The 26,984-nt window shown below is 41.1% G+C and overlaps 1 protein-coding gene across 1 annotated transcript; it reads left to right on the top strand.

Moving 5' to 3' along the window:
- Positions 1-302: 302 nt before the first annotated feature.
- Positions 303-22,246, top strand: LOC134657468 (facilitated trehalose transporter Tret1-like). Its single transcript, XM_063513032.1, has 7 exons — positions 303-409; positions 13,048-13,203; positions 13,956-14,158; positions 18,447-18,633; positions 19,654-20,036; positions 21,198-21,306; positions 21,912-22,246. The coding sequence occupies exons 1-7, from the start codon at positions 358-360 to the stop codon at positions 22,217-22,219; spliced, it is 1,398 nt and encodes a 465-aa protein (XP_063369102.1). The 5' UTR covers positions 303-357; the 3' UTR covers positions 22,220-22,246.
- The last annotated feature ends 4,738 nt before the right edge of the window (positions 22,247-26,984 follow it).

Raw genomic sequence — 26,984 nt, 5'->3', positions numbered from 1 at the left:
AAGGTAGTGCGTGCTAGTGAAAGTACATTGCCGCGTCATAACCTCCAAAGCGACATACATTACTGGTTTCATAAGTACGCATACTATTAACAGGTAGCGTTGAGAAGCAATGGATGCGTAACACTGTGTTAAAGCATAGTTTTCTCGTGATGGCAATGATATCATAGTAGAAGTTAAATAGCAGGTGCTAATATCATTCATAGAGAGCTTTACCGCCTTGTAATAGAGTCGATAATTGTGTAACTATAATTATAGTTGTTTTTGTTCATTCGTCCGCGATTCTGCAGAAGACGTATAGAAGGCTTGATACGTGCGTGTGTTAAAAGTGATATAAAAAGCAATATTAATGTAGTGATCATGTTTAAAATTAAAGGATCCTTGATTAGGCAATATGCCGTTGTTATAACAGGTTTGAGGTTTTTTAATACTTGAATTAATAAGGGAAGTAGTAATTAATCTCAGTATTGATTCCTTGAATTCAATGAAACTTTATTAAATGGTTATTTATCCAACAATGCCACATAAGCCAACGTGCTTTATCATTTTTATAAATAAATACTTACACGCTATAAAAGAACTGTAAGATAACGCAAATTTCCTATAGCTGGACATTGTCCCAATAGTTGACATCTTCAATCTTATTGCCAAGCAATAGAGGTGAAGAGGTGATAAACGGGCTGTCAACTACTGGCATTAGACTGTGAACCATTAGGAAGTTTACTTGCTTTCCCCTACCTACCTACCTGGTTTTGTCACTGTCACTACAAAACCATTCAGCTCTGGAGAGAAACAACAGGTCTGAACCATTCCAAAGCGCTTATCAAGGCCTTCAGCAAAAAGGCGTCCTCGAACGCCTTAGCGCTGTATTGGAACCAATTGCGCAACTTGGTATAAGGGTGCTTATTGAGCACTGCGGCCTAAATAAGCACATGCACACCATGGGGAAACATGATATGGGGCGGTGCAGACTCTGTATGGAGGCAGAGGAGACGCCCTTGCACATCCCACCAGAGTGCCCTTGCCTAATGCGCACTCGTGACTTGATCCTGGGCAGATACATAATGAGCCCGGAGGAGTCAAAGTCTCTCGAGATCAAAAAGATCCTGCAGCTGTTTGAAGTTGCAGGTTTGGATTGAGAGTTGTAGTAGGTGGCGATCGCAATAGATCAGGTATGGTCGCAGTGATACATAGACTGTGGAGCCTTATATAGCCCCTAACAACAAGAATAAGAATAAGAATTTACAGCCCTCAACTTTTGGGTACCTATGTCTACAGGAAAGACGCACGTGAACACAGTTTTGTGTTTGACCATTTTAAACTGTAACTTTTCTTATGACCGGCACACACAGTCAAGGTTCAGAAATCGTGGAAAAAACGAACTCGTCAAAGTAACTCGTCCATCTAATGGTCACTTTCTAGTTTCTATAGTAGACACAAACCAAACTGACGACCGGGGTCGTAAAACTTCTCATTCACGCTCGCGTGGTCGAAGGCAGGGTGAGAGAGATAGAGATATGTCCCCGGTTGTCAGTTTGGTTTGCGTCTACTAATAGTCACTTCAACAATTTACTATGTAAGGTAAACGTACTGGTGCTCGACGCGGTCCCAGTGCATGCAGTAATCTTGAAACTTAAGTCATTGTCAATAGAGGTGTCAGCATGGTGTCATCTATTGGGCATTAGCATGTCGAGCACTAGTACGTTTACCTTATACTTACCGTTTAAGTTAGTAGGTACTACCTACTAGATATATACCTATATTTCTAATAGAATAAGTAACTTTCTCATTCAGGTTATTAATTAGTAAACATTAAAATTAATTACTGCTCCCTGTTACTTCATTAACACGACAATACAGTGTTGTATGGAAACAAAATAGATAACCTATAAGCTATGGAGGTTACATGAACTAGAACAGCATTATATTTTACACTAGACCTTATTGAAACACATTTTATTAACCTTTGCCATTTGATATAATTATCTTAAAATGTCACATACACGCAAACATCATTAATACAAATTATCAAGTTTTTATTAACAATTGCCCAATTGACACCGCTGTAGTGGGAAGCGCCCGTAGGCTTTGGTCACCGCTTACTATCAGGCTAGCTGTATGGTTGAATTGGTTGATGCCACCAACGTAAAACTACGGAACCCTAAAAAAAACAACGGGTTGCACTCCGGGAGTGCCGACAGAAGTCTTACGGTCACGTGATCGTCTTACGCTGTCTCGAGTTTAACATTTTTTCCCCACCTCAAAAAGTGCACAAAGCCGCTAAAGAAGTTTTCACTTCAAAAACATAAGCCAAATAATTGGCTGAACATTTCAGGTGATCAGACTCAGAGGATCTACCGCGAATACCCAACTTCGCAAATTGCGGGCATCTTTCTCCGTCACGTAATTACGCCTTAATTGGAGTAAAAGAGAAATATGCCCGCAATTTGCGAACTTCTGTGTTTCCGGTAGGCCCGCAGATAGCTTAATCTTCGACCGAAACATTATGTTTATGCCAAAACCTGCAACCAAAGGTTCGGCAGTTTTTTTTGGCCGAAACCGAACACTCGGTCGGATACTAATTATATTATGACTTATGCTCATGAACCCATTGATATTTGCACGAACACGTTTAACCTTTTCCACGCCGTCAAACACAAAAACTGTCACTCAGATGCCACATCATTGAAGTGTCAAAACTGAAGTTGAACTTTATGTATATGCACGTACACTCTAAAAAAAATTTGGTTGGCCCTATCAATATCTTGATAGTCGTAATCAAGCATCTTGATTCCATACGAGCCTAACAAGAACTTAGACACATCAAATAAGGTAATTCTGATTGCTATTATTATATCTATGTAACTGAACCAATTAAGACCTTGTTCAATATTTACACGAAAAATAATTATGCTAACTAATTGATCCTAGCAAGATCAACTAAGGGCTTGATAATTATTATCATGATAAGTTACTGTACCAACTAATACAAACAAGTCAGTTTAACTAAGATGTAGGTCAATATTAACATGAAGAATTACTGTATTAACTATTTGACCCAAATAAGTTCAACTAAGAACATGATTACATCGACTAATGCACCTTATTAGCCTGAACTAAGATATTGTTAAATTTGAATCTCAATTGTTTAATCATTTCAACTAAGATGTAAATCAATGTTAACATGAAGAATTACTGTATCAACTATTTGACCCTAATAAGTTCAACTAAGAACATGATTGCATCGACTTATGCATCTTATTAGCCAGAACTAAGAAATTGTTAAATTTTAATCTCAATTGTTTAATCAGTTCAACTATGAAGCTTGTCTAGTACAATAAAACACAACAACAAACAACAAGCTTCATAGTTGAACTGATTAAACAATTGAGATTCAAATTTAACAAAGTAAAGTTTTATGAAAAGGGGGTAAATGAATAAAACAAAAAATATATATAATAAGATGTTATTTATTCATCTAAACATTTAGAAATCTAAACGTTTTACATTTAAAAATCGAACTTGTACATACCTTACATATATATTATAAGGATCTAGGTAATGCTTGAATGAATAAAATTAGTTTTATAAAGAAAACCGTTTAATTTAACATCCTTAATAATGATTTTTTATAGTAATCACTAGACAAAAGTAATCTAAGCCTACTTAACATGTACAACCGTAACAATTGCTTAATCCTTCGCACTTCAAATCACAATAAAAAAATATATGGCTCACGCGACTCTCGACTACGAGTAATTCTGGAGATGTCCGTCTGCTTCAAGCGCCACGAAGTCAATGCCGCGCGATGGCTGTGCGCACCGCGTGCTCACCGACCCTATAGCTAGGTAGATAGGTACTGGCGGGTGACGTCAGGAGTGACAGCTAAAGGTGGTGGTAAACTGGTTGCGCTTATACGGCCTCTCCTGACGGCGTGTCGCCCTCGACACATGCTCGCGTAGCGTCGCTCTGGCCAGGGGTATCCACCACAGGCAGTTCAGGGTGCGAGTCCACTTGCAACACAGATGAACCAGCAGCTGCAGTAGAAGAGGATGCTTCACCATCTTCTAGGTTTTCACCTGTAAACAACACTAAGTTAGAAACACGCTTAAGGATCTTATGCTTCTTCACACAGACTTTCAAAACTTGCGCTCATTCATCATTCGATTAATTCACTCATCAATCAAAGCAGAGCGCCCGCACACATTCTTCATCCTCAAGATAAACAGAGACGTCTCTTTAAAAAAAAATCGAACCCAGAAGTCGATTAATTCGTCGCCATTCGTTGCCAGTGGAAACTGCCATAGTCTCTGGTCTCTAGCGAACGAAAGCACTGCCTTTACCTGAAACATACTTGACGCAGACCATAATCGTACGTCAAGTTGCTTGACACGCAGATCGTATTCAAACGTGCAAGCCCAGTCTACACGCAGACCGTTATCATACGTGTAAACTACATAGCACACAGACCGTAATCATATGTGTAGATCATTCAACACGCAGACCGTATTCATACGTGTGAACACTAAACAGCACCACACGCAGACCGTTATCGTACGTGTATGCAGTCCGTCAAAAGGACCTTAAGCTTAGTCAGTCACCCTGGTACCAAGGTAGTACACGTGACATGTACCCAGAGAGAGAGAGAGATATGTCATAAAGACAAGACATCACTTACTTTCGAAAAATGCAGCACACGTATCTGGACACCATTCGCCTCGCCACGGCACCATGTATTGAGCCGCAGCCTGTGTTGTCTTGCCGTAGCCACCGCTAAGCAATCGAAGCGCGTAGCGTCCACTCGGTAGTACTTCTACCACCTGGTAAGGGCCGCGCATACCGGAATCGAGCTTTCCTGTCGACTGAGAAAACTTTATAACGAACACTAAGTCATGAAGTTTATATTGACGAGGCGGATGCCGTCGTTGGTTGAGTCGTTCGTCTTGCTGGGCCTGATTCCTTTTCAGCAAGTGTTGGGCCCGGCTCCTTGTGATCTCGCGCAGAGCCTCTCGGTTCGGAGAGGAACCTTCAATAGCCACATCTCGCACCAAAGCGCGAATGGCAGGTGTTGTTGCTTCGGTCCCTATGAGAAGATTCAACGGCGAAGTTTGGGTCGTTTTTTGCTTCGTTATATTTAGCACTAGTTGTATTTTCCACAGCGTATTTGACCAGGACGCGTTTCGGTAATTTGCTTGTATGCGCAACATATTAAGGACGGTACGCATGTAGCGCTCGGCCTGGCCATTCGCGTGATGCATTTCGGGTGTAATATAATGGAGGTCGCACCCGAGTTCTTTTATCCACGTTACGAAGTCGCTAGATTCAAACATGCGTCCTTTATCCGTAATCATGAGCTTAGGTACGCCGAAGATCGAAATTGCTTCAGTAACGACACGTTTAAGTTCGGCTGCGTCTTGTTTGTAAATGGGGTACATAAGGGTGAACTTAGTAAAAGAGTCTACGATAAGAAGGATGAATTTGTATCCTTCTGACACGGGTAAGGGACCTAAAGCATCAGCATGGACGGTGTGAAATGGTGTGTCAGGTTTCTCCCAAGAAGTGATGCTCTGTAATGGAGCGCGGGGAACTCTTTTTTGGGAAATGCATACAAGACAATGTGCCACATATTTACTGACAAATTGCTTGAGGCCTGGGAACCAGAAGTGTCTCAAAATGAGATCTAAGGTTTTATCTGCACCAATATGCTCGTGCTCGTCATGAAAAATCCTTAAAAGACTGAGCCGATGACCTTTAGGAATATAGCACAGCAATCGAGGTTGCCCCCCTACAGGGATATATTTGTAATACAAGATATCGTTTTGGACTGAATAACGATTAGCATCAAGTCTGCCATCGTGAAGTTTTTGTATAAGATCCAGAGTTTCGTTGTCAGCTGACTGAGCTATTTGGGCCCAGTTTCGGGGTTTTTGAATATGATTTATACGGACAATAGGATTTCGACTTAGATAGTCGGCGTGGGACATCATAACCCCCTTGCGGTATTCAATTGAGAAATCAAAGTCCTGAAGGTATACCCACCAACGGGCAACGCGAGGCAGTAAATCTTTTTTACGTTCAGTGGACTTTAAGGCGTTACAATCGGTAACGACAACAAATTTCAAGCCTACAAGGTAGTGTCTAAAGTTTTGCAGAGCTTTAACAACGGCGAGAGTTTCCAGCTCGTAGGAATGATATTTGCTTTCGGCACCCTGGGTACATCTACTGAAGTAAGCTACGACGTGCTTTGTTGAGTCTGGGTATATTTGTAATAGAACGGCCCCATATCCTATGCTACTCGCATCTGTATGGACTTGAGTGGGAAGTTCTCGATTAAAAATTGCCAGAACTGGCTCGCTAGTTAGCTGTTTGATAAGATCTTGACGGATAACTTCGCACTCAGTGGTCCAATTAAATTTAACATTTTTACGGGTAAGATGAGCAATAGGAGCGGTTTTAGATGCATAATCCCTAATGTAGCGTCTGAAGTACCCCGCTAAACCTAGTAACTGCCGTACCTGTTTAACGCTTTCTGGTGGTGTGGTGTTAGCTAAGGCTTCAACTTTTCTTGGGCTCGGTCTAACCTGACCCTGAGATATAACCTTACCCAAGTATTCAACCTCAGTTACAAGAAACGAACATTTACGTAGGTTGATCGAAAAGCCGGCATTCGTAAGAGTCTCTAGAACCTTTTCTAATAACTCAATTCCCTCGCTTACGGTATTACTCAAAAGTAGTACGTCGTCAACATAAACTAGGACGTTCCCTTCATTAATATGATCACGCAAGGTATCGTTAATTATACGCTGGTAAACGATAGGTGAATTGGCCAAACCATACGGCATTTTAACATATTCAAAATGATCTTCCGGAGTAACGAAGCCAGTAAGATAGATACATTCCTCCTTGAGTGGGATTTGGTGGAAACCAGTTGCCATGTCAAGACTCGAGAAGAACATGTAGCCGCCTAATCTATCAATGTGGTCGTCTATAAGTGGAAGAGGATAACGGTCTTTTACTGTAATGCGATTAAGCGCCCGATAATCCACGCAAAGCCTATCCGAGCCGTCACGCTTCTTTACAAGTATTATTGGGCTTGCGTATTCTGATTTAGAACGCCTAATGACACCTTTGGCTAACAAGTCTTTGGTAATTTCCCGAACCTTGAGTTTCTCTTGATATGAGAGCTTGTACGGTCGATATACCACCGGTGTGGACTTGGTGAGCTTTATTTCCATCTCGCCCGTACGAACGGTAGTTGTTGCTGTACCAGATATCAAAAATTGTGAAAATTTGCTGATGACGGTCATAAGGCTGGCCAAGTCCTCGCCCAGAAGAGGTGTGTTTACTTTAGGAGGATCAGCTAACTCTACATTGTTGACGCTAATAACTGGAGCTTCCGTGTGCGTAAGATACTGCTCGTGTTTGCGTCGAACGTAAGTTACTCCATCCCGATTCAGTACGTCAGTGCCTATTACAACGGGTATGTTCATATATCGCGACGGCACAACTAATAAATCAACCTCAAGAGATATGTTACTGAACTCAACCGTTAGCGTTACATAAGACGTGCTAATAACTTCCTTTTCACTTAACCCGCCTTTCAATACACTACGTCTTGGCTTAGGCTGGCAAGGAATGTATTTAAGCAGATCTGAAGAAATCAAGGACGCATCAATAGCACCGCTATCAATGAGTACGTCAACAGGTACTCCGTTTATTACTGCGGTAGTTATATCTTTGTTTTTAGAGGTACCTGCCCGCTGAGAACAAAGATTTATATTACGCTGATTGCGTTGTTCTGACCGTGACTTCGCAAAGCATTTGTCCTCGGTGTGTCCTTGTTTCTTGCAGAATGTACAGGAATTGCTAGAGCCTGAGCCGGAGCCTGAACTTGGCCCGGGCTGTGCGTCAGTTGCACCAGTAGGAGGCTTTTGACGTTTACAGTCTCGACTAAGATGTCCCCTTTGATTGCAATTAAAACACTTTTTACCCAAACTAGCGTTATTTTTTGTTTGAGACCGATTTTTATTGTAACCTACATTGTCTCGCTTTGGTTTTGTATAAATCGACAAAAAGGAAACTATATTTTCAGGAACAAGGTTCGCGTTAGCTGCTGCAGCGCGCACTTGGGGATTGTCTAAGCCACGAATGACAATTAAGGTCCTCAGCTCATCACTCAAACCTTCTACAATTTTTAACCGCAGTAGCGTACGCCGCGCATATTCCGCGAAGCTAGAGTATTTATCTGACGTAGCGTTCATCGAATCAAAAAGAATGTTAGCGTAATCTAACTTATTAGGGCATAATGATTTAAATTCCCGTTTAAAATTTGACCACGTCCTATCATTAGTGACCCATTCGCTTAGCCAAACTTTAGCGTCACCCTTTAAGCACGAAGCTACGCGTGATAAACATTCGTGATCGTTCCAGTTGTTGGCAGTTCTGGCGCGGTCCACTTCTTCGCACCATGCTTCAATGTTATGTAATGCAGGATCAAAATTTGACACATAATAATGTTGTGACCTAATTGGCTGCACAGATTGAATAGCCTGCATCAAAACATGTGCAAGAGTAGACGCCTCGGAACCGGGGGCGCGAGATTCCAAAGAGCGCTGTCTAGGCGGTATGCCGGGAAAATCTGATAACGGTGGCGTTCTAGGTGTGGGTACACGTTCCGTTTCCGTACGCGCTTGCATCTCCTTATCGCGCGAGATATTACGCAAAACCCGTCGCGACTCGCCACGTAAACTACTTCGCGAACGGTCGCGCCGTGGGATACGCGAGACATTATGCGAATGGCCGCGCCTAGCCCTGCTATTCGACCTAAGTTGGGTTCTACTACGCGACCGACGCCTGTTCCTACTGTAACGCGAGCGTCGCCTAACCCTACTTCGTGGAGAGCGTTCATCGGTGCTCCGCGAATTACCCCGATCCAGAACGCGCGAGCCATTCCGCGGATCACGCTGTCCATCACTCGAGCTACGTCGCGAGTCATCACTGCTATAAGCACCGGATCTACTACGCGAAACCCGCCTATTTCGAAAATGACGCCGTTTGCGAACGCGCGACCTACCTCGAGTGCCTGGTCGCTCTCGGCTACGAGATCGTGATCCACTACCCGTCATAATGAAATTCACTCACAAAATGAATTCACACAAAAGAATAAAACACAGTAAGCAACAATAAAGGAAAAAGCAATCGCAGGTATTTAAAACACAACACACTGAGTATGTAACGGTTTTCTTAATTTAAATTTTAGCACAGAAATACACTCATGTGGGCAAACCAGTTCTTTATCCCAATACTGATATAAGGATCTAGGTAATGCTTGAATGAATAAAATTAGTTTTATAAAGAAAACCGTTTAATTTAACATCCTTAATAATGATTTTTTATAGTAATCACTAGACAAAAGTAATCTAAGCCTACTTAACATGTACAACCGTAACAATTGCTTAATCCTTCGCACTTCAAATCACAATAAAAAAATATATGGCTCACGCGACTCTCGACTACGAGTAATTCTGGAGATGTCCGTCTGCTTCAAGCGCCACGAAGTCAATGCCGCGCGATGGCTGTGCGCACCGCGTGCTCACCGACCCTATAGCTAGGTAGATAGGTACTGGCGGGTGACGTCAGGAGTGACAGCTAAAGGTGGTGGTAAACTGGTTGCGCTTATAATATTATAATTAACATTTAAAACGGGCTACAAATATAATGACCGTTTGGCGTACAACCGTCGATTTCCCCCTTATGGGTACCCGTTGGCGGCAGGCTCGGGGACGTCTGTCGCCTACACGAGGGTCCCTGGGATGGCCAATGCGCAAAAAATGGCGCACTCTTAGAGAAGTAAAGGGAAACAGTTCCTCCGAAGTCAAGTCCGCAGTTCGGACAGCCGCTGGCGGGGTTTCGGAAGCATGGTCCCGATCGTTTCCCGTGCCTCGCCTTAAATCCTTGAGGCGGCCAACAGGGGTTTTACTGGGTAGACCTGGGGTCTCATTAGTCCACAACAGGGATTCCCACATAACCATCCCGGCCCGTCCTCGCGCCTTTTATTCCTGTCGCCGCGATTATCACTGGCTCCATGTTGCACATACACTATTATACATTAGGTACACAAAGCAAAGGTAACACGTTCACTGTTCCAGGCTTGCCGTGAAATAAAGGCACAAGTAAAGTTTATTTCGTTGACGCGTACTTGAATGACTAAGTAGTTGAATGTTGAACGTCGAGGCTGAGACTGACTCCCCACTCGCACGGTCACAGGCGCCGCAGGGGCGCGGGCGGGGAGGACCGCGGGTGCACCGGCGCCCCCCTACTTATCTCTTGATTGAACGGATTAACTGATTATTTAATTTAATTATGAAGAAAATCGATTTAACAAATAATTCTTAATAGAATGGAATATTAGTTTCGTAATTAATACAATAACTTGATCATAATGGGATTGAATGTTTTATCTTCGTTGTTCTAAATATTATATGTTTAGTTGATTAAAATACCAAGTCTTATGTAAATCAACAAAGAGAAAATAATCACATAAACTATTAAAATGTTCATAACTATTAACATATTTATCTGTTTTAATTAATTTGTTAAGGATTGAATCAACCTACGTTACATAATTATGCCAACAAGTTAATAATAAATGCAAAGTATACAATTGTTAGGATTAATAACATACCTACTTTATTAGTTCAATCACAGATACACTTATTGTTTTAAGTAATCAGGTTTCTTTGATTTATATAAGATCGTTATTGTTATAATTAACTTAACGTCAACTAAGAGAAAACTGCTCTTAGTTGGTCTTCATTTTTTAGAGTGTAGGTCGATGTTGCTCTATGGTCTGTGACCGATTAATCGGTCTTTGGCGTTGAACCTACGGTGCGGATATATCGGTCATTGGCGTCCAAAAGGTTAAAAACCTTGAGCGGCATTCGAACGATGTTGCTGTCAGTGCATCTCGATCAGTGCATAATTATGCATAAGGAGTTATAAATTTATCATATCAATAACGGATTTATAAAATCTGAATACCGCTTAAGGTAGACCTTGACTATTCGCAGGCACGCAATGTTAGACTATCGTCCATTACATTTTTACTTTTTCAATGCTACCAACGGAATTAAAATTTAAGTACTTACAGTTATTTTTGTAACTATCAAAGTACCTACCTAAGTACCTAAATACGCCATTCCCAGGTGGTCTAAAGTTTTACGTCTTGCCTTGGCCAGGAAGTGACGGGCCTAATAGGGTGACGTAAAATATCAAAATGTGATAAGTAACACTGCGAACACTGGGTTTTATGAAAAAAGTACTAATTCAAACCCATTTTTAGTGACAATTTTACCATTTTTAAGAACCCATTTTTTTTTGCGAAATTGACCTATTACTGATATAAAATACATATGAGTAATATATTCCCTATTTTGATCTCAGAAACGCGTGGTTAAAACCTTTCAGGTTCCTCGTGAGCACCTACATAGCTCCTTCCCCTGGAGTCCAATTCCTTATCTCTATACATACCATCGCGCGCATGGAATAATTAGAATTGCTCGTATATAATTGCGCATCTAATGAGCTGTACTCCGCAAGGTTCTCTTTTAAATGTGCAATAAACACGCGCGAAGTTAAGGATGACTCACGCTAGACCGGGCCGGGCCCGGGCCGAGGCGTCCGACATGTCATTTTCTATGACGGCTGATCGGTGATCACGTGGTGCTTTCCATAGAAAACGAAGCGCCGGAAGCTCCGGCCCGTCCACGGCCCGGTCTAGCGTGAGTCATCCTGCACATAGTACTGCAATCATATTGCACATAGTAGGTACTGCAAGGTATGAGAGTACTGGAAGGTATATGGACTGTGGGCCTTATAATGATGGCTCAAGTGACATCATTGCAGACTTCCTTGCCTTTATTGAACTGTAATTTTAGTAAACGTGCCTTTTATGCGACGAATAGACTGTATGTTAGATACTACTAAACTACTTTGGCGGCCTAGCCAAGGTGACGATCGCTTGCGCTTCGCCATCGAATCGCTTTGTGCCTCTTTATCACTCTTCCATATTAGTGTGACAATGACAGTTGCCTTTCGATCGCTACGTATAGCGTTAGCGATTGGCATGTTGTCTGTGGGGCCTGAAAAGATTGCCGTTATTTAGGCCAAAATATGTCAAAATATTTAAGAAAAAAATGTTATAGGTCAATCCGGCCAAATCCGTCATAGGGGCGATTCCGTACTCGTACACAAGCGTTTTTTCAAACAATTAGTACACAATTGATAATTTCATCGACAATGCAGCGATTGCTTTTAGTTTCAGCAATCAAAAGCAGATGGGCTTCTTGACGATAGATATTAAAATAGTTATTTATATAAAAGTTAAAAGTTAAATTAAAAATATTTATTTAGGAAAAGTCCCAATTTATTCTAGTAGGTAAGTGTTCAACGACTTCAACGAAGAAAAAGTAAGATTTTCTTAAAAAAAGCATTATTATAAATATGAAATGAAAAATAGTTTCTGATATAAACAGAAGTAACTGTAAAATGTAAAAAATATATTATTATAATCGTATTAAATACACGCCCGCAATATCACAAGGCTACGCTACGGCCGCTCAAGCCGGTATTTAAGCAGAATAATTCCTAAACTTATTTATATGTAAGTATGTATAATTTATAATCTTACTTCACCTACGTAAGTCATTTATTAATTACAAATAGAATGGTTTAGTTTCTTTTTAGGGTTCCGTACCCAAAGGGTAAAAACGGGACCCTATTACTAAGACTCCGCTGTCCGTCCGTCCGTCCGTCCGTCGGTCCGTCCCAGTGTCCGTCCAAGTGGGGCTCCCATACAACAAACGTGATTTTTGACCGAAGTTAAGCAACGTCGGGCGGGGTCAGTACTTGGATGGGTGACCGTTTTTTTGCTTGTTTTGCTCAATTTTTTGTTGATGGTGCGGAACCCTCCGTGCGCGAGTCCGACTCGCACTTGGCCGGTTTTTTTTTCTCCTACGTAAGTTGACTTTTAATTATTCTTATTACTTTCAGCAAATCTATGCGTCCTCTGCACCGGGCTCAGCATCGCCTGGCCGTCTCCAGTCCTGGTCAAGCTGAGCAGGAACGACACCACCACCCTGCCGGGACCTGTCACCGAATCTGAAGGTTCTTGGATCGTCTCTGCAGGCTTCTTGACGGGAGGATTAGGTGAATATGCTAATTAATTAGTTTCAGCAAATCGATGTGTCCTTTGTACCATCGTCCACACTATTAACTGTCCGTCGGTGGGCCTTATTAAGGGACCCACTGATTAACAGTCCACCGGACAGTATCGACCTGTCAGTTGTTGGGAACAGTCAAATTTTTGTTCTAACTGACAGGCCGATACCGTCCTTCGGACTGTTAATCAGTGGGCCCCTTTACAGAAGGTTAGGTCCACCGATGGACAGTTAAGAGTGTTGTTGCTGTTTGTAAGTACTGGGCCACGCGACTTTTGTTACGTTTAACTATCTGAATTCCTATAGTTCGTTTTTTTAGCATTAGAAAAATACTTCGCGATCTTGAAATGTCTTAAGGTTGAAATCAGTAACTACTTATTACTTATGAAAGCAAAATAATGTATAGATGATAGAAAAAGGCGCGAAATTCATATTTTCTATTAGAAGATATGTCCCTTCGCGCCTACATTTTTCAAATTTGCCGCCTTTTTCTACTGACAAGATCTGCTTGACCATCTATAACTAATCGTACATGATTCATAATTGTTACATATTTGCCGTGACTTATTTTTCAAAAGTGTTTTTCAATAAAAGGACTTGTCAAAATTGTTTACCTTTTAATTTACAATATCAAGATTAATAATTCAGTAGCAAATTTTTGACAAAGGCATACGAAGGTTTAAAGATGGTTTTAAACCATCCTTGTCCAACAAGCATCCTTATCCAATTCTTTCTTTCCAGCAAACTTCCTAGCATGTTACCTCGTGGACCGCATAGGTCGCAAGTACTGCGTCATCATCTGCTACGTGCCTCGCATCATCATGTGTGTTGCCTTGACTTTCGCCTCCAAGCTCTGGATGGTGTTACTGGGCAGGGCCTTGAGTGGACTGTGCGATGCTATCACATTTACTGTGGTCCCTATGTACGCTTCTGAAGTCGCTAGTGTGAGTAGAGAGTCTTGGCCGGAGTACTTTATGTATCCCCATGTGGCTAATTCCGTCATAGGGACTATTCCGTCTACTAGCGTTTCTCTCAAACAACAAACAAAATTGATAATTTCATCGACAAAGCAGCGATTGCTTCAGCAATCAAAAGCGGGAATCGAAAGATGGGTTTATTCCTACGATTGAAAATTAAAGAAATATACGCTCGTGGGCGGAATAGTCCCATATGACGGAATTAGGCACATTGTTCTCACTTTCATTATGGTGCTATTGCTATCCAACTTCAGAGTTAACATTAGAGTCCCCGGTGCGTTTAAAACCTATGTCCGTGACTTTTTTTCTATCGAGCGAAAGTTATTTGATCAGCAGGGGTATTATGGATGGCTTTATCCACGTGATAAACTGTCCCTTTTTAACACGCGGGATAGAAAGTGACGGACACCGTTTTATCACGCTGTCACGTAGACAAGAACGACCATACGACCATTATATCAGTAATAAAATAAATTAATTAAAAATTAAAAAACACGACTGCAGTTTAAAAGCGAACTGAAAAGCTAGAAATAATTTTTAGTTATGTTAGGTACTCAACTTAATGAATGTAAAATAGAATATAAGTGTTCAGTCAGGGTCATAAACAGCAATCGGAAAAGTTTAGGCTCATTTAGGATCGTGACTGTACCTGCATATTTTATTTCGATTGCAGTCGGGGACCTTGATATATTGAAATTTTCCCATTCACAGGTCCCCGACTGCAATCGAAATAAAATATGCAGGTACAGTCACGATCCTAAATGAGCCTAAACTTTCCCGATTGCTGTTTATGACCCTGACTGAACACTTATATTCTATTTTACATTCATTAAGTTGAGTACCTAACATAACTAAAAATTATTTCTAGCTTTTCAGTTCGCTTTTAAACTGCAGTCGTGTTTTTTAATTTTTAATTAATTTATTTTATTTTATACATTTTAGTGACATACAAACCAACCACATTTTTTATGATTTAAGACAATTTAGTTGCTTCAAGGAAATTTCATCACGTTGATCTTTGATATGTTAGCATAAAACGTGCTTAAAAACCTAACTAGGTCTGACCTAAAAACCAGACGTATTGAAAAGTGCTATATGGCTTAATATCTCTGCAACTACATAATTATTTCCTATTAGTTGGCTTTCGGGCTTCGCAATTAAGATACTTGGGGAAGCTGCAGAAAGCGTGCACCTTTCTTATGCTCCGGGCCTTCGGCCCTACGCGAAGTTCGGCCTTCGGCCTTCGCAATTAAGATACTTGGGGAAGCTGCAGAAAGCGTGCATCTTTCTTACGCTCCAGGCCTTCGGCCCTACGCGAAGCTCGGCCTTCGGCCTTCGCAATTAAGATACTTGGGGAAGCTGCAGAAAGCGTGCACCTTTCTGCGCGAAGTTCGGCCTTCGGCCTTCGCAATTAAGATACTTGGGGAAGCTGCAGAAAGCGTGCATCTTTCTTACACTCCAGGCCTTCGGCCCTACGCGAAGCTCGGCCTTCGCCCTTCGCAATTAAGATACTTGGGGAAGCTGCAGAAAGCGTGCACCTTTCTTACGCCCCGGGCCTTCGGCCCTACGCGAAGCTCGGCCTTCGGCCTTCGCAATTAAGAAATTTGGGGAAGCTGCAGAAAGCGTGCACCTTTCTTACGCTCCGGGCCTTCGGCCCTACGCGAAGCTCGGCCTTCGGCTTTCGAAATTAAGAAACTTGAGGAACCTGCAGAGAGCGTGCACTTTTCTTACTGTCCGGGCCTTCGGCCCTACGCGAAGCTCGGCCTTCGGCCTTCGCAATTAAGATACTTGGGGAACCTGCAGAAAGCGTGCACCTTTCTACGCGAAGTTCGGCCTTCGGCCTTCGCAATTAAGATACTTGGGGAAGCTGCAGAAAGCGTGCATCTTTCTTACACTCCAGGCCTTCGGCCCTACGCGAAGCTCGGCCTTCGCCCTTCGCAATTAAGATACTTGGGGAAGCTGCAGAAAGCGTGCACCTTTCTTACGCCCCGGGCCTTCGGCCCTACGCGAAGCTCGGCCTTCGGCCTTCGCAATTAAGAAATTTGGGGAAGCTGCAGAAAGCGTGCACCTTTCTTACGCTCCGGGCCTTCGGCCCTACGCGAAGCTCGGCCTTCGGCTTTCGAAATTAAGAAACTTGAGGAACCTGCAGAGAGCGTGCACTTTTCTTACGGTCCGGGCCTTCGGCCCTACGCGAAGCTCGGCCTTCGGCCTTCGCAATTAAGATACTTGGGGAACCTGCAGAAAGCGTGCACCTTTCTTACGCTCCGGGCCTTCGGCCCTACGCGAAGCTCGGCCTTCGGCTTTCGTAATTAAGAAACTTGAGGAAGCTTCAGAGAGCGTGTACCTTTCTTACGGTCCGGGCCTTCGGCCCTACGCGAAGCTCGGCCTTCGGCCTTCGCAATTAAGATACTTGGGGAAGCTGCAGAAAGCGTGCACCTTTCTTACGCTCCGGGCATTCGGCCCTACGCGAAGCTCGGCCTTCGGCCTTCGCAATTAGGATACTTGGGGATGTTACAGGAAGCACGCACCTGCCTTACGCTTCGGACCGTCGGCCCTATGCGGAGTTCGGCCTTCGGCCTTCGTAATTAAAATACTCGGGGAAGTTGCAGGAAGAGCCCATCTGTCTTAAGTTTTACTTACGTACGTACTACGTACGGACACAGCTATACTACAGAATGAGAGATGAATATCATTATCTCATTCTAACAAATAGCTTTGTCCCTACTTACGTAAGTAAAACTTACAAGTGTATCTCGGGCTTTATATAAAAATTACGTATAAAAATATACGGTTATAATGACACTTTCACACTTTGTTCCGTCAAAGTCGGTGCAGAGTTGTATCTGAAGACGGACTCTACAATCTCAGACTCTCTACAAAGAACTTATTTACACTTTTCTATTCCCTTAGCGCAATTTAGAACATATTGGCTTGGTTTCAAAACAAGTAAAATATGATTAATATAATACCTATGTATAATTTTTTTTTATGATCAACGGTCAAACCACTTCCTTTTAATATCCCAACAATAGGAATATTTGGTTTTATGAGATTAGCTTTTCTTAATATATTTTGTACATTTTTACTTTCTTAAAGTTGGACTTAAACCCTCATATTGTATATATATTATTGATCGTCTTTCAAAGCGCTTCATTTTGATGCCCTACTCGATGGGGTTGCAAGATATTTTTTTCTTAAGGTTGCGTAATATGGCGTATTAAGTCCGCCATATTGATTTTGTAATGACGTCACATAGCCTTTGTCACCCGGGATGACGTAAGGATTCTAATGATATATCATACATCTAAATCGGTTAAGGCATTCTGAAGTTATCGTGGAATAAAGAAACTCACATACATATATACATACAAACATGAACGCTGAAAACAATACACTCTTTTTGTTTGGGCAGTCGTGTAAAAAAGGGCTAAGATGGCCGGCTCTTTATCATTTGTTACCATATCTGTCAATGTAAGTGTGAAAATGACGCATGACATGACAGGTGATAAAAACGCGACCATGATATTGTTGCAAGTATCTAATAGATACGAAGAAAAGAATTGACTAATTATTTTGTTTTATTTTCATACATCTACGAAAACCTGTATCTTTACAGACAAAACTTAATTCACTAGTATATCCTCGATCCGCTCCCCATTGATTTTTTAATTGGGTTGAATTTCATTTATTCGATTTTTTTTGCTATCATAGTAATAAGATTGCAGCTACTATAAATTTATGAGTGCAGTACGTGATTCACATTCCTCACACGATGTATGAGGAATTGATGTATCGACATAAATCGAAGACACATTTTAATTCCACGACTCAAGTCAGGAAAAACACGTTATTGCAGAAAACAAGATTGAATTAAAGATAGGCATGATTTAATCGTCACTACACCTTATAGAAAAGTCCCCCGCCGTGTCTGTCTGTTTTTATGTTCGCGATAAACTCAAAAACTACTGACGGATTTACGGCACCGGATGGATACGGACCTAATGGGGATTAGGTAAAGGGTAACAAATATTTATATGCAGGTTGGTCAACTATCTCTGCAGCTGACTCTACGCTTGATCAGAGCAAACATTATAGTACATAAGTATGTACAAACAGCAAGTGTGGGCGATGGTAAAGTCAGCTGCAGAGATAGATGACCCACCTGCATATAAACATTTATGCAGGGGCGTCAACTATCTCCGCAGCTCTGATAAGTAGACTGAAATCATTAAAACATTTGAAATTTTTCTTACAGAAAGAAGTGCGAGGTTCCCTAGGAACCTTTCTTCAAATATTCTCATCCCTCGGGATCTTGATCATGCTGTGCACTGGACCATTCTTAGAGTACTTCACCTTGAACGTCATGATGCTGATCTTTGCTGTCGTCACGTTGGTGCCGATGTTTTTCTTGCCTGACAGCCCTTACTTCTTGTACTCTAAAGGTAAGATCTCTCGCTGGCCCCTTCTTAGAGTAGGTACTTCACGTTGAACATCATGATGATAGATAGATAAAATCTTTATTCAGCCACAACATACATTCTGTGTGACACAAACAAAACACAAGAGACAAAGAAAAGAAAATGCTTACCTATGCTTCGGTTCAACATATAAACAGATTTGTATTTTTACTTATAAATACCTAACTTAGGAGTGTTTTTTTTGGATATTTATATGTTACTTTCGGCTCATACTATATAATAACCAAGCCAAATTTAATCGACTGAGAAATTAATGCATGCTCCATACAGCAACTTGCTTCATTTTCTACACTCAAAATTTCAAAATAATTAATGACGTTTATAATGACACTGACACTCCCTTTTACCTACCTACTCGCTTTTAATTTGAAAAGGAAATACCTATATCAATATTGATACTGTAAATAATAATTAATGATATTTAATTGCACTCGTGTTTCCCTTTCATATTAATTAATTTATCATTTACACGAGTTTGGAGCGATAATTATATCTCAATATTATAATAGGATATTATCATTATAATCCGAAGGCCAACTGTTGCTATGATGAAACTAACAGGCGCTAGGAATTTGCAATTTACATATATAGAATAAAGGATGACTCACGATAGACCAGGCCGTGTCCGGGCCGGAGCTTCCGGCGCTTACTTTTCTATGACAGATGATGAGATGACAGGTGATCACGCGTTGCTTTCCATAGAAAACGAAGCTCCGGTATACTCCGGAAGCTCCGGCCCGGACACGGCCCGGTCTAACGTGAGTCATTCTTAAGACGTCATACAGGGCTCGAATTTTTAGTGCCTTTATTGCGCTTTTTATTGCTCTGGCGGTCTAGCATAAGTTGCGTTCTCGCGCGAGTCCATACCTACTTGAAGTCGCTCTTGATGTATGGAGTCGCGCGCGAGAACGCAACTTATGCTAGACCGCCTGGTGTAAAGTAGCCAGTTATCTTTTTTAAAAGTAATACATTTTTTGTTTTCAGGTCGTACTGACGAAGCATTAAAAGTCCTCCTTTCCCTTCGCGACACAGAAACTGCAGCCAAAGAGGAATTGAAAGAGTACTCGCTATCAGGAAATGAAGAAAAAATAACTGCGCGCGAGTTACTAAGGGATAGGATATTTTTTAAATCAGCCTGCATTGGTATTGTCTTCGGAGCTGGTTTACAGTTAGTTGGGTTTAACGCTGTTTCGTTTTATTTGCAAACTGTATTGGAATCTACGCAGACGAGTGTTCGGCCAGAGATAGCGTCAGGGGTGATTGGGTCTATTCAGCTGTTGGCAGCGTTCTCGGCGACGTTGGTGACTGATCGGTTTGGGAGGAAGCCGATTTTGGCTTCGACGCTCGTTGGACAAGCTGTGGGGATGGTAAGTGTTTAATAAGAAAAGTTTATAGTTTCTTGACGTATCCAAATGTGGCGTTGAGTTGGGGGTCCCGTTGTTTCCCATAAAGTTTTAAGTCATAATGTATTGTTTGTCATATTATCATTAGTCATAAAACTGAAACCGTTAACATTTCAGGATTTTCGTTAGGTTATCGTATAGATAGATTAGGTTAGGTTAGGTTTGTTTTATGGCAATCCTGAAAAGTGACGCGTTTCTGAACCAAATGAATTATGACTAACGAAAATTCGGGCAAACAATACATTATGGCTAAAAACTATTTGTGAAACAATAGAGACCCGTTGAGTTGTCCCCTCAGCCGGGCTAGCACATTATTGGCGCGATTATTATTCGACTACTTACCCGTCCTGCTTTAATCCGAGGCTTTAATTAACATAGAAAAAGACGAGTATTCTGTCTCGCCGCGAGATTTTGTCGCGCCAATTATGTGCTAGGCCTACTGGTAGCGTGATATAACTGCCTTGTCGTTGGGTAATTCCTCGTGGTTTTACTGTCTAAGTGGAATTTTAAAGTTCCTCGTGGTTCGATTATCAGAATATATAGAATATAAAGTTCATTATAGTCCGAGTGGTTGGACAGCGAGGAATTAAAATTCCTTACGCTCCGATATCTCGAAAAACGCGGTCGGATGGAATTTTTCTACTTGTTGATGGACAGTTTACAAATTTTGAGGACCTGTTTAAAAATCATCGATTTTTAGCGGCTACGTTTCAGAAGCAGAACTTAAAGAACAAACTTTAACCGTGAATACAAATAGATTAGAGTCCATCTAAGCTAACTCTGCAACGATTTGGCAGAACAAAGTAAGGGAGGGAACTTGGAGGGAACAAATCGTCAAGATTATAGAAATTTGACATTAATGATGACATTTTGTCGTTGCAAATGCCAAAATTAGCTTGGTCGGGTCAGACTCTACTATCTTGGTCAAATATTGTGTCGAAGTCTTAGTCAAAGGTTCCTATTTGTAGCGAGTTAAGACGAAATTTGCTTGTATCTTTAAACCTACGAATAACCTGCCAAAGCGTCCTTATGGTAAGCGACCTGTAAGCGACCTAGTGGGATATTTTTGCATGGAAACTACACAATTTGTTAAGACAGCGTGTAAACATTTTTTTACAATTCCAGGTCGGACTTGGAGTATTCTTCAAGCTGAAAGACGACGGTCCTGTCACCGGGTTCCTCAACTACGTGCCTCTAATATCATTAATCCTGGTGGTCTACTGCTTCAGTGCCGGTAAGTTGCAATAATTTAAGTTTCTACTTGTGATAGATAGATATTGAACCTTTTGGACGCCAATGACCGATATATCCGCACCGTAGGTTCAACGCCAAAGACCGATTAATCGGTCAAAGACCACAGAGCAACATCGACCTACGTGCATATACATTAAGTTCAACTTCAGTTTTGACACTTCGATGACGTGGCGTCTGAGTGACAGCTTTTGTGTTTGACACGGCGTCGAAAAGGTTAATGGATATAAAAGTAACATGACAGTAAAATATCTAAATCATTACATCCCTTCAAAACTAATGACAGGCTTGATAATGTAAGACAATATTGGGTAGAGAAACTGTTATAAATCTTGACTTGATGACAAATTTTACTTGCGATTGACTGATTTATACAGCTTAACACACACACACACACACACACACACACACACACACACACACACACACACACACACACACACACACGTACGCACGTTATGGCTGAGATGCATTACATAACCCCGCAGTATTAGGGAGGCGGCAGCAGAACCGCCGGAACTTGACACCCTTCGGCCAAAACCCCTCTTAGTTGAAGGTCGATAATGTTATGGTTGCTTTCTTTTTCAGGCCTTGGCTCCCTATCCTGGGGTCTTCTGGCGGAGCTCTTCGAGGGCCGGACCCGCGCCGTGGGCGTCACCATCAGCATGTTAACTTCTTTGGTCTTCATCTTTTTAACAGTGAAATACTTCGCTCTCGTGACAACTATGATTGGCGCACCAACAACCTACGGCATCTTCAGCGTTAATTGTGTGCTCATGTGTCTGTTTGTGTGCTTCTGTGTGCCGGAGACAAAAGGGAAGACTATTGCCGAGATTCAGATGGCTTTGGGAGCAAAACAGAGGAATGATAGTGAGAAGCAGGTAGAAAAGTTTTAGAAAATTGGAGTCGAATTTCAACCATAGCCTCGTGCCGCCCAATGTATATTAGGATGTGCACTCAGTTTCGATGAAATATCAACCGTAATTAAAAACCAAGTAGGTAGGTTAGCATTTCATTTGTGTAGTAAAATTTTCGAATAAATGAAATTCAACCCAATTGAAAATACAACAAGATTCAAACTTCCTTGACTATAATTCCGTGGCTATGAAAATTTATAATTTAATAGAAAGCAGCTAATGTCAAGCTAAATACGAGTACCTATACTTATACTAAGTATACATATATGGTTTAGGGGCAAGGGGCACTGACCAGTACAGTCAAGGCCACTATTAAAAAATAAATACCTATGTTAATTAATTACTTTGGTTGGATTGGAATTAATCAAAAATAGATTAAACAGTTCTAAGCTGCGCGACTAATAGCCGATAGCTAGCTGTTGCCTTCTCAAGTGAATACTTAACCCATGACATAAAATACTGTCTAATTATTTTTAAAGAAAAATGACGATAACATGACTTATGTATGCAAATATACAGTGGGCCAAGAAAGTGGTCTATCAGTTTTGACAAAAGTTTTTGCGAGATCTAACGATCGCTATTGAATCGCGATCGCGGTTGAATTTTCTAACTGACATGCACAATCTGACAATAAATGATTACTTACTTACTTACTAACGGAGTTTCAAGTAAATCGACCTTGTTGTCTCATGACGTTCAAACGAACCTCAACCGTAGGGTGGTAGACCACTTTCTTGGCCCACTGTAGGTACCTAAGACATATTTATTTTATTATGTGATAATCTGTATAATTATATATATGTGACGTTATCTATGAAAAGGGACCTTATTGTCGATGGCGCTTACGCCATTATTTACGATGCTCCGATAGAAATTTATACAATGTCGCGTGATGCTGTGCGGCGCCATTGACAATAAGGTCCCTTTTCATAGATAATGCCCCATATTTATAACATTTATTACTAAGTTATGAACTTAAAGTAGCTTTAACTATAGATGATAGATAACAAGATTTCTAATGTGAAAGTTTCGAAGTAGTTTTTTTCAATTTGGAATTCAAAAAAATTATAATAGTTTGGTAACCCATTTCCGTCAGTAGAAAAAGCCAGCAAATTTAAAAATGTATGCGTGAAGGGTTGTCCTGCCATAGAAAAATTTCGCGCCTTTTTCTACTGACAAAGTTGGTTTGCCAGATTATAATATAATATGCAATGTGATCTGTTTGTATAATGCAAGTAAGTACCTAATAATGTACCTAAAGTACTTTAGTTTTACTTTGGTATAGTTTAGTACTAATTACGATATATTTAATAATAATTTTAGATATATTTAATTAGAATTATAATAATATTTAATGAATGTATTTTAACTATAGCCATTTAGTTCACAATAATGTTAAATAGTTATATAAGTGAACCCAGTATTAAAGTAATAAAATATTTATACTTGTATCTTGATTTTTCATATCTGCCTTTGCCTAAGATACAAGGTGTAACAAAAATACTGGGGCCGTTTAAGGGCATATTCGGTATCGTGATCTGATTAGGAATAAATTAATTAAAAATTAAAAAACACGACTGCAGTTTATAAGCCAACTGAAAAGCTAAAAATAATTTTTAGTTATGTTAGGTACTCAACTTAATGAATGTAAAATATAATATATAGGTAAGTGTTCTGTCAGGGTCGTAAACAGCAAACGGAAAAGTTTAGGCTCATTTAGGATCGTGACTGTACCTGCATATTTTATTTCGATTGCAGTCGGGGACCTTGATATATTGAATTTTTCCCATTCACAGGTCCCCGACTGCATCGAAATAAAATATAGAGGTACTACAGTCACAATCCTAAATGAGCCTAAACTTTTCCGTTTGCTGTTTACGACCCTGACAGAACACTTACCTAAATATTATATTTTACATTCATTAAGTTGAGTACCTAACATAACTAAAAATTATTTTTAGCTTTTCAGTTCGCTTATAAACTGCAGTCGTGTTTTTTAATTTTTAATTAATTTATTTTATTTTATACATTTTAGTGACCATACAAACCAACCACATTTTTTATATGATTTAAGGCACTTAAGTTGCTTCAAGGAGCTTTCATCATGTTAATATTTGATATGTTAGCATAAAACGTGCTTAAAAACCTAATTAGGTCGGACCCAAAAACCAGACGTATTGAAAAGTGCTATGGCTTAATATCTCTGCAACTACATAATTATTTCCCATTAGTTGGCTTTTGGCCTTCGCAATTAAGATACTCAGGGAAGCTGCAGAAAGCATGCACCTTTCTTACGTTCCGGGCCTTCGGCCCTACGCGAAGCTCGGCCTTCGGCCTTTGCAATTAAGAATCTTGGGGAAGCTACAGAAAACGTGCACCTTTCTTACGCTCTGGGCCTTCTACCCTACGCGAAGGTCGGCCTTCGGCCTTCGCAATTAAGAAACTTGAAAAAGCTGCAGAAAGCGTGCACCATTCTTAGGCTCCGGGCCTTCGGCCCTACGCGAAGCTCGGCCTTCGGCCTTCGCAATTAAGATACTTCGAGCTGCAGAAAGCGTGCACCTTTCTTACGCTCCGGGCCTTCGGCCCTAAGCGAAGCTCGGCCTTCGGCCTTTGCAATTAAGAATCTTGGGGAAGCTACAGAAAACGTGCACCTTTCTTACGCTCTGGGCCTTCTGCCCTACGCGAAGGTCGGCCTTCGGCCTTCGCAATTAAGAAACTTGAAAAAGCTGCAGAAAGCGTGCACCATTCTTAGGCTCCGGGCCTTCGGCCCTACGCGAAGCTCGGCCTTCGGCCTTCGCAATTAAGATACTTCGAGCTGCAGAAAACGTGCACCTTTCTTACGCTCCGGGCCTTCGGCCCTAAGCGAAGCTCGGCCTTCGGCCTTTGCAATTAAGATTCTTGAGGAAGCTACAGAAAGCGTGCACCTTTCTTACGCTCTGGGCCTTCGGCCCTACGCGAAGGTCGGCCTTCGGCCTTCGCAATTAAGAAACTTGGAAAAGCTGCAGAAAGCGTGCACCTTTCTTACGCTCCGGGCCTTCGGCCCTATGCGAAGCTCGGCATTCGGCCTTCGCAATTAAGATTCTTGGGGAAGCTGCAAAAAACGTGCACCTTTCTTACGCTCCGGGCCTTCGGCCCTACGCGGAGTTCGGCCTTCGGCTTTCGTTACTAAAATACTCGTGGAAGTTGCAGGAAGAGCCCATCTGTCTTAAGCTCCCAGTCTTTGCTTCTCGTAAAATATTGTTTCACAACAGTAGCACGTGTGCTCCGGGATTTGCAAAATTTTTCGTGCAAAATTAAAATCATCATCAAAGACCTGCCTTCTACAGTCATGATTACTATCACTATTGTGTCTTCTATTCAAAGTCTCAAGTTAAATCTTATAATAAACAGCACAATATGTTTATTCAGAGTACCTGAGCATTTCTCAAATAATTTGTACATTTCGATCACATCTTAGATTTCTATAAATATTGGTATGCTGGTAAAGTACATGAAGCTGAACAGTTTCCACCATATTTCCCAAAATGTCCAAGAAAGTTTGTATGAAACATTCCTTTTTTGTTACCAAATGTGTAAGGAAATCTAGTCAATCGTTCAAACCGTTCCTTTCGTATTTGACACTTTCGCAATTGAAAATAACGTAAGCGCCACGTATGACGTTGTCGTATATAGCTGCAAAGAGAAATGTCATTAGCGCGATGTAGAACATTTCGTATTATTTTCTCTCCAACGATACAATTAAACATATAACTTATATATATTCGTATGATCGCCTTAAAAAATCCTTTCTTTTAATATCGCATTCAATAGATTTAAGCAATTCACTTATCTTTGCGTTATACTTATATTTTGTAAAATCTTGTCCTACCAAATGAATAGTTTAAACCATATTTTGTGTACAGTTTTAGAATCGTCTTTCAAAATCCTTTATTTTAATACCCAACTCGATAGGTTTATTGGTTTTATTTTTGTTTCGGTTGCACAATTTGCAGTGCATAATCCGCCATATTGGTTTTGTGATGACGTCACATAGCCTATGTTACTCGGGATGACGTAAGGATTCCAATTATATCTCAAACACCTAAATCGGTTCAGGCACTTAGCTGTTACGGTGTAACAAAGAAACTTACATACCCACATACAAACATGAACCCTGAAAACAATACACTCTTTTTTTGGGGCAGTCGTGTAAAAAGTTGAAGAAAAACATTATTGCCGCGAAAATTTGTTTGCCCTTGTACGGAGGGAAAAAATTTGGAGGGTAGAATTATACTTTTTGACCGCTTTTGTTATCACATCACAACCAGTGAAGCGCCTGCGCGAGTATGATAGCAAAGCCTCATGGAGGTCTCGTATAGATTTCAACCTAACCACAGAATAAATAATAGTACTAAGTACAGAAGACTCACAAACCGCGTCTGTCACGATCAGCACAGATATGGCCGCTAGGTGGCGACAGCGCCACGCGCGGCTTATGGCTTTCCCCAAAATTGGGGCCGCACGAATGTACTTTTAGCTACCTGTAGCAATACAAAGCGACGATATCGCGGAGTGAGACACGCCTGACCTAACTCATCAAATAACCAAACATATATACGGGGTCAAATGAACCCCGTACCAAAATGAGTGTGTAAATGACTATTTTTATGTGTGTGGTGGTAAAAAAACCGTTGAGAAAAAGTCATGCAAAAAGAAGACTAAAGATTTGGTCAGGATCTTTACCACAGCCATACATAGCCAAGTG

Source organism: Cydia amplana, chromosome 20, assembly GCF_948474715.1.
Source record: "Cydia amplana chromosome 20, ilCydAmpl1.1, whole genome shotgun sequence".
Taxonomy (NCBI): domain Eukaryota; kingdom Metazoa; phylum Arthropoda; class Insecta; order Lepidoptera; family Tortricidae; genus Cydia; species Cydia amplana.
This window is presented reverse-complemented; position numbering and strand designations above follow the sequence as displayed.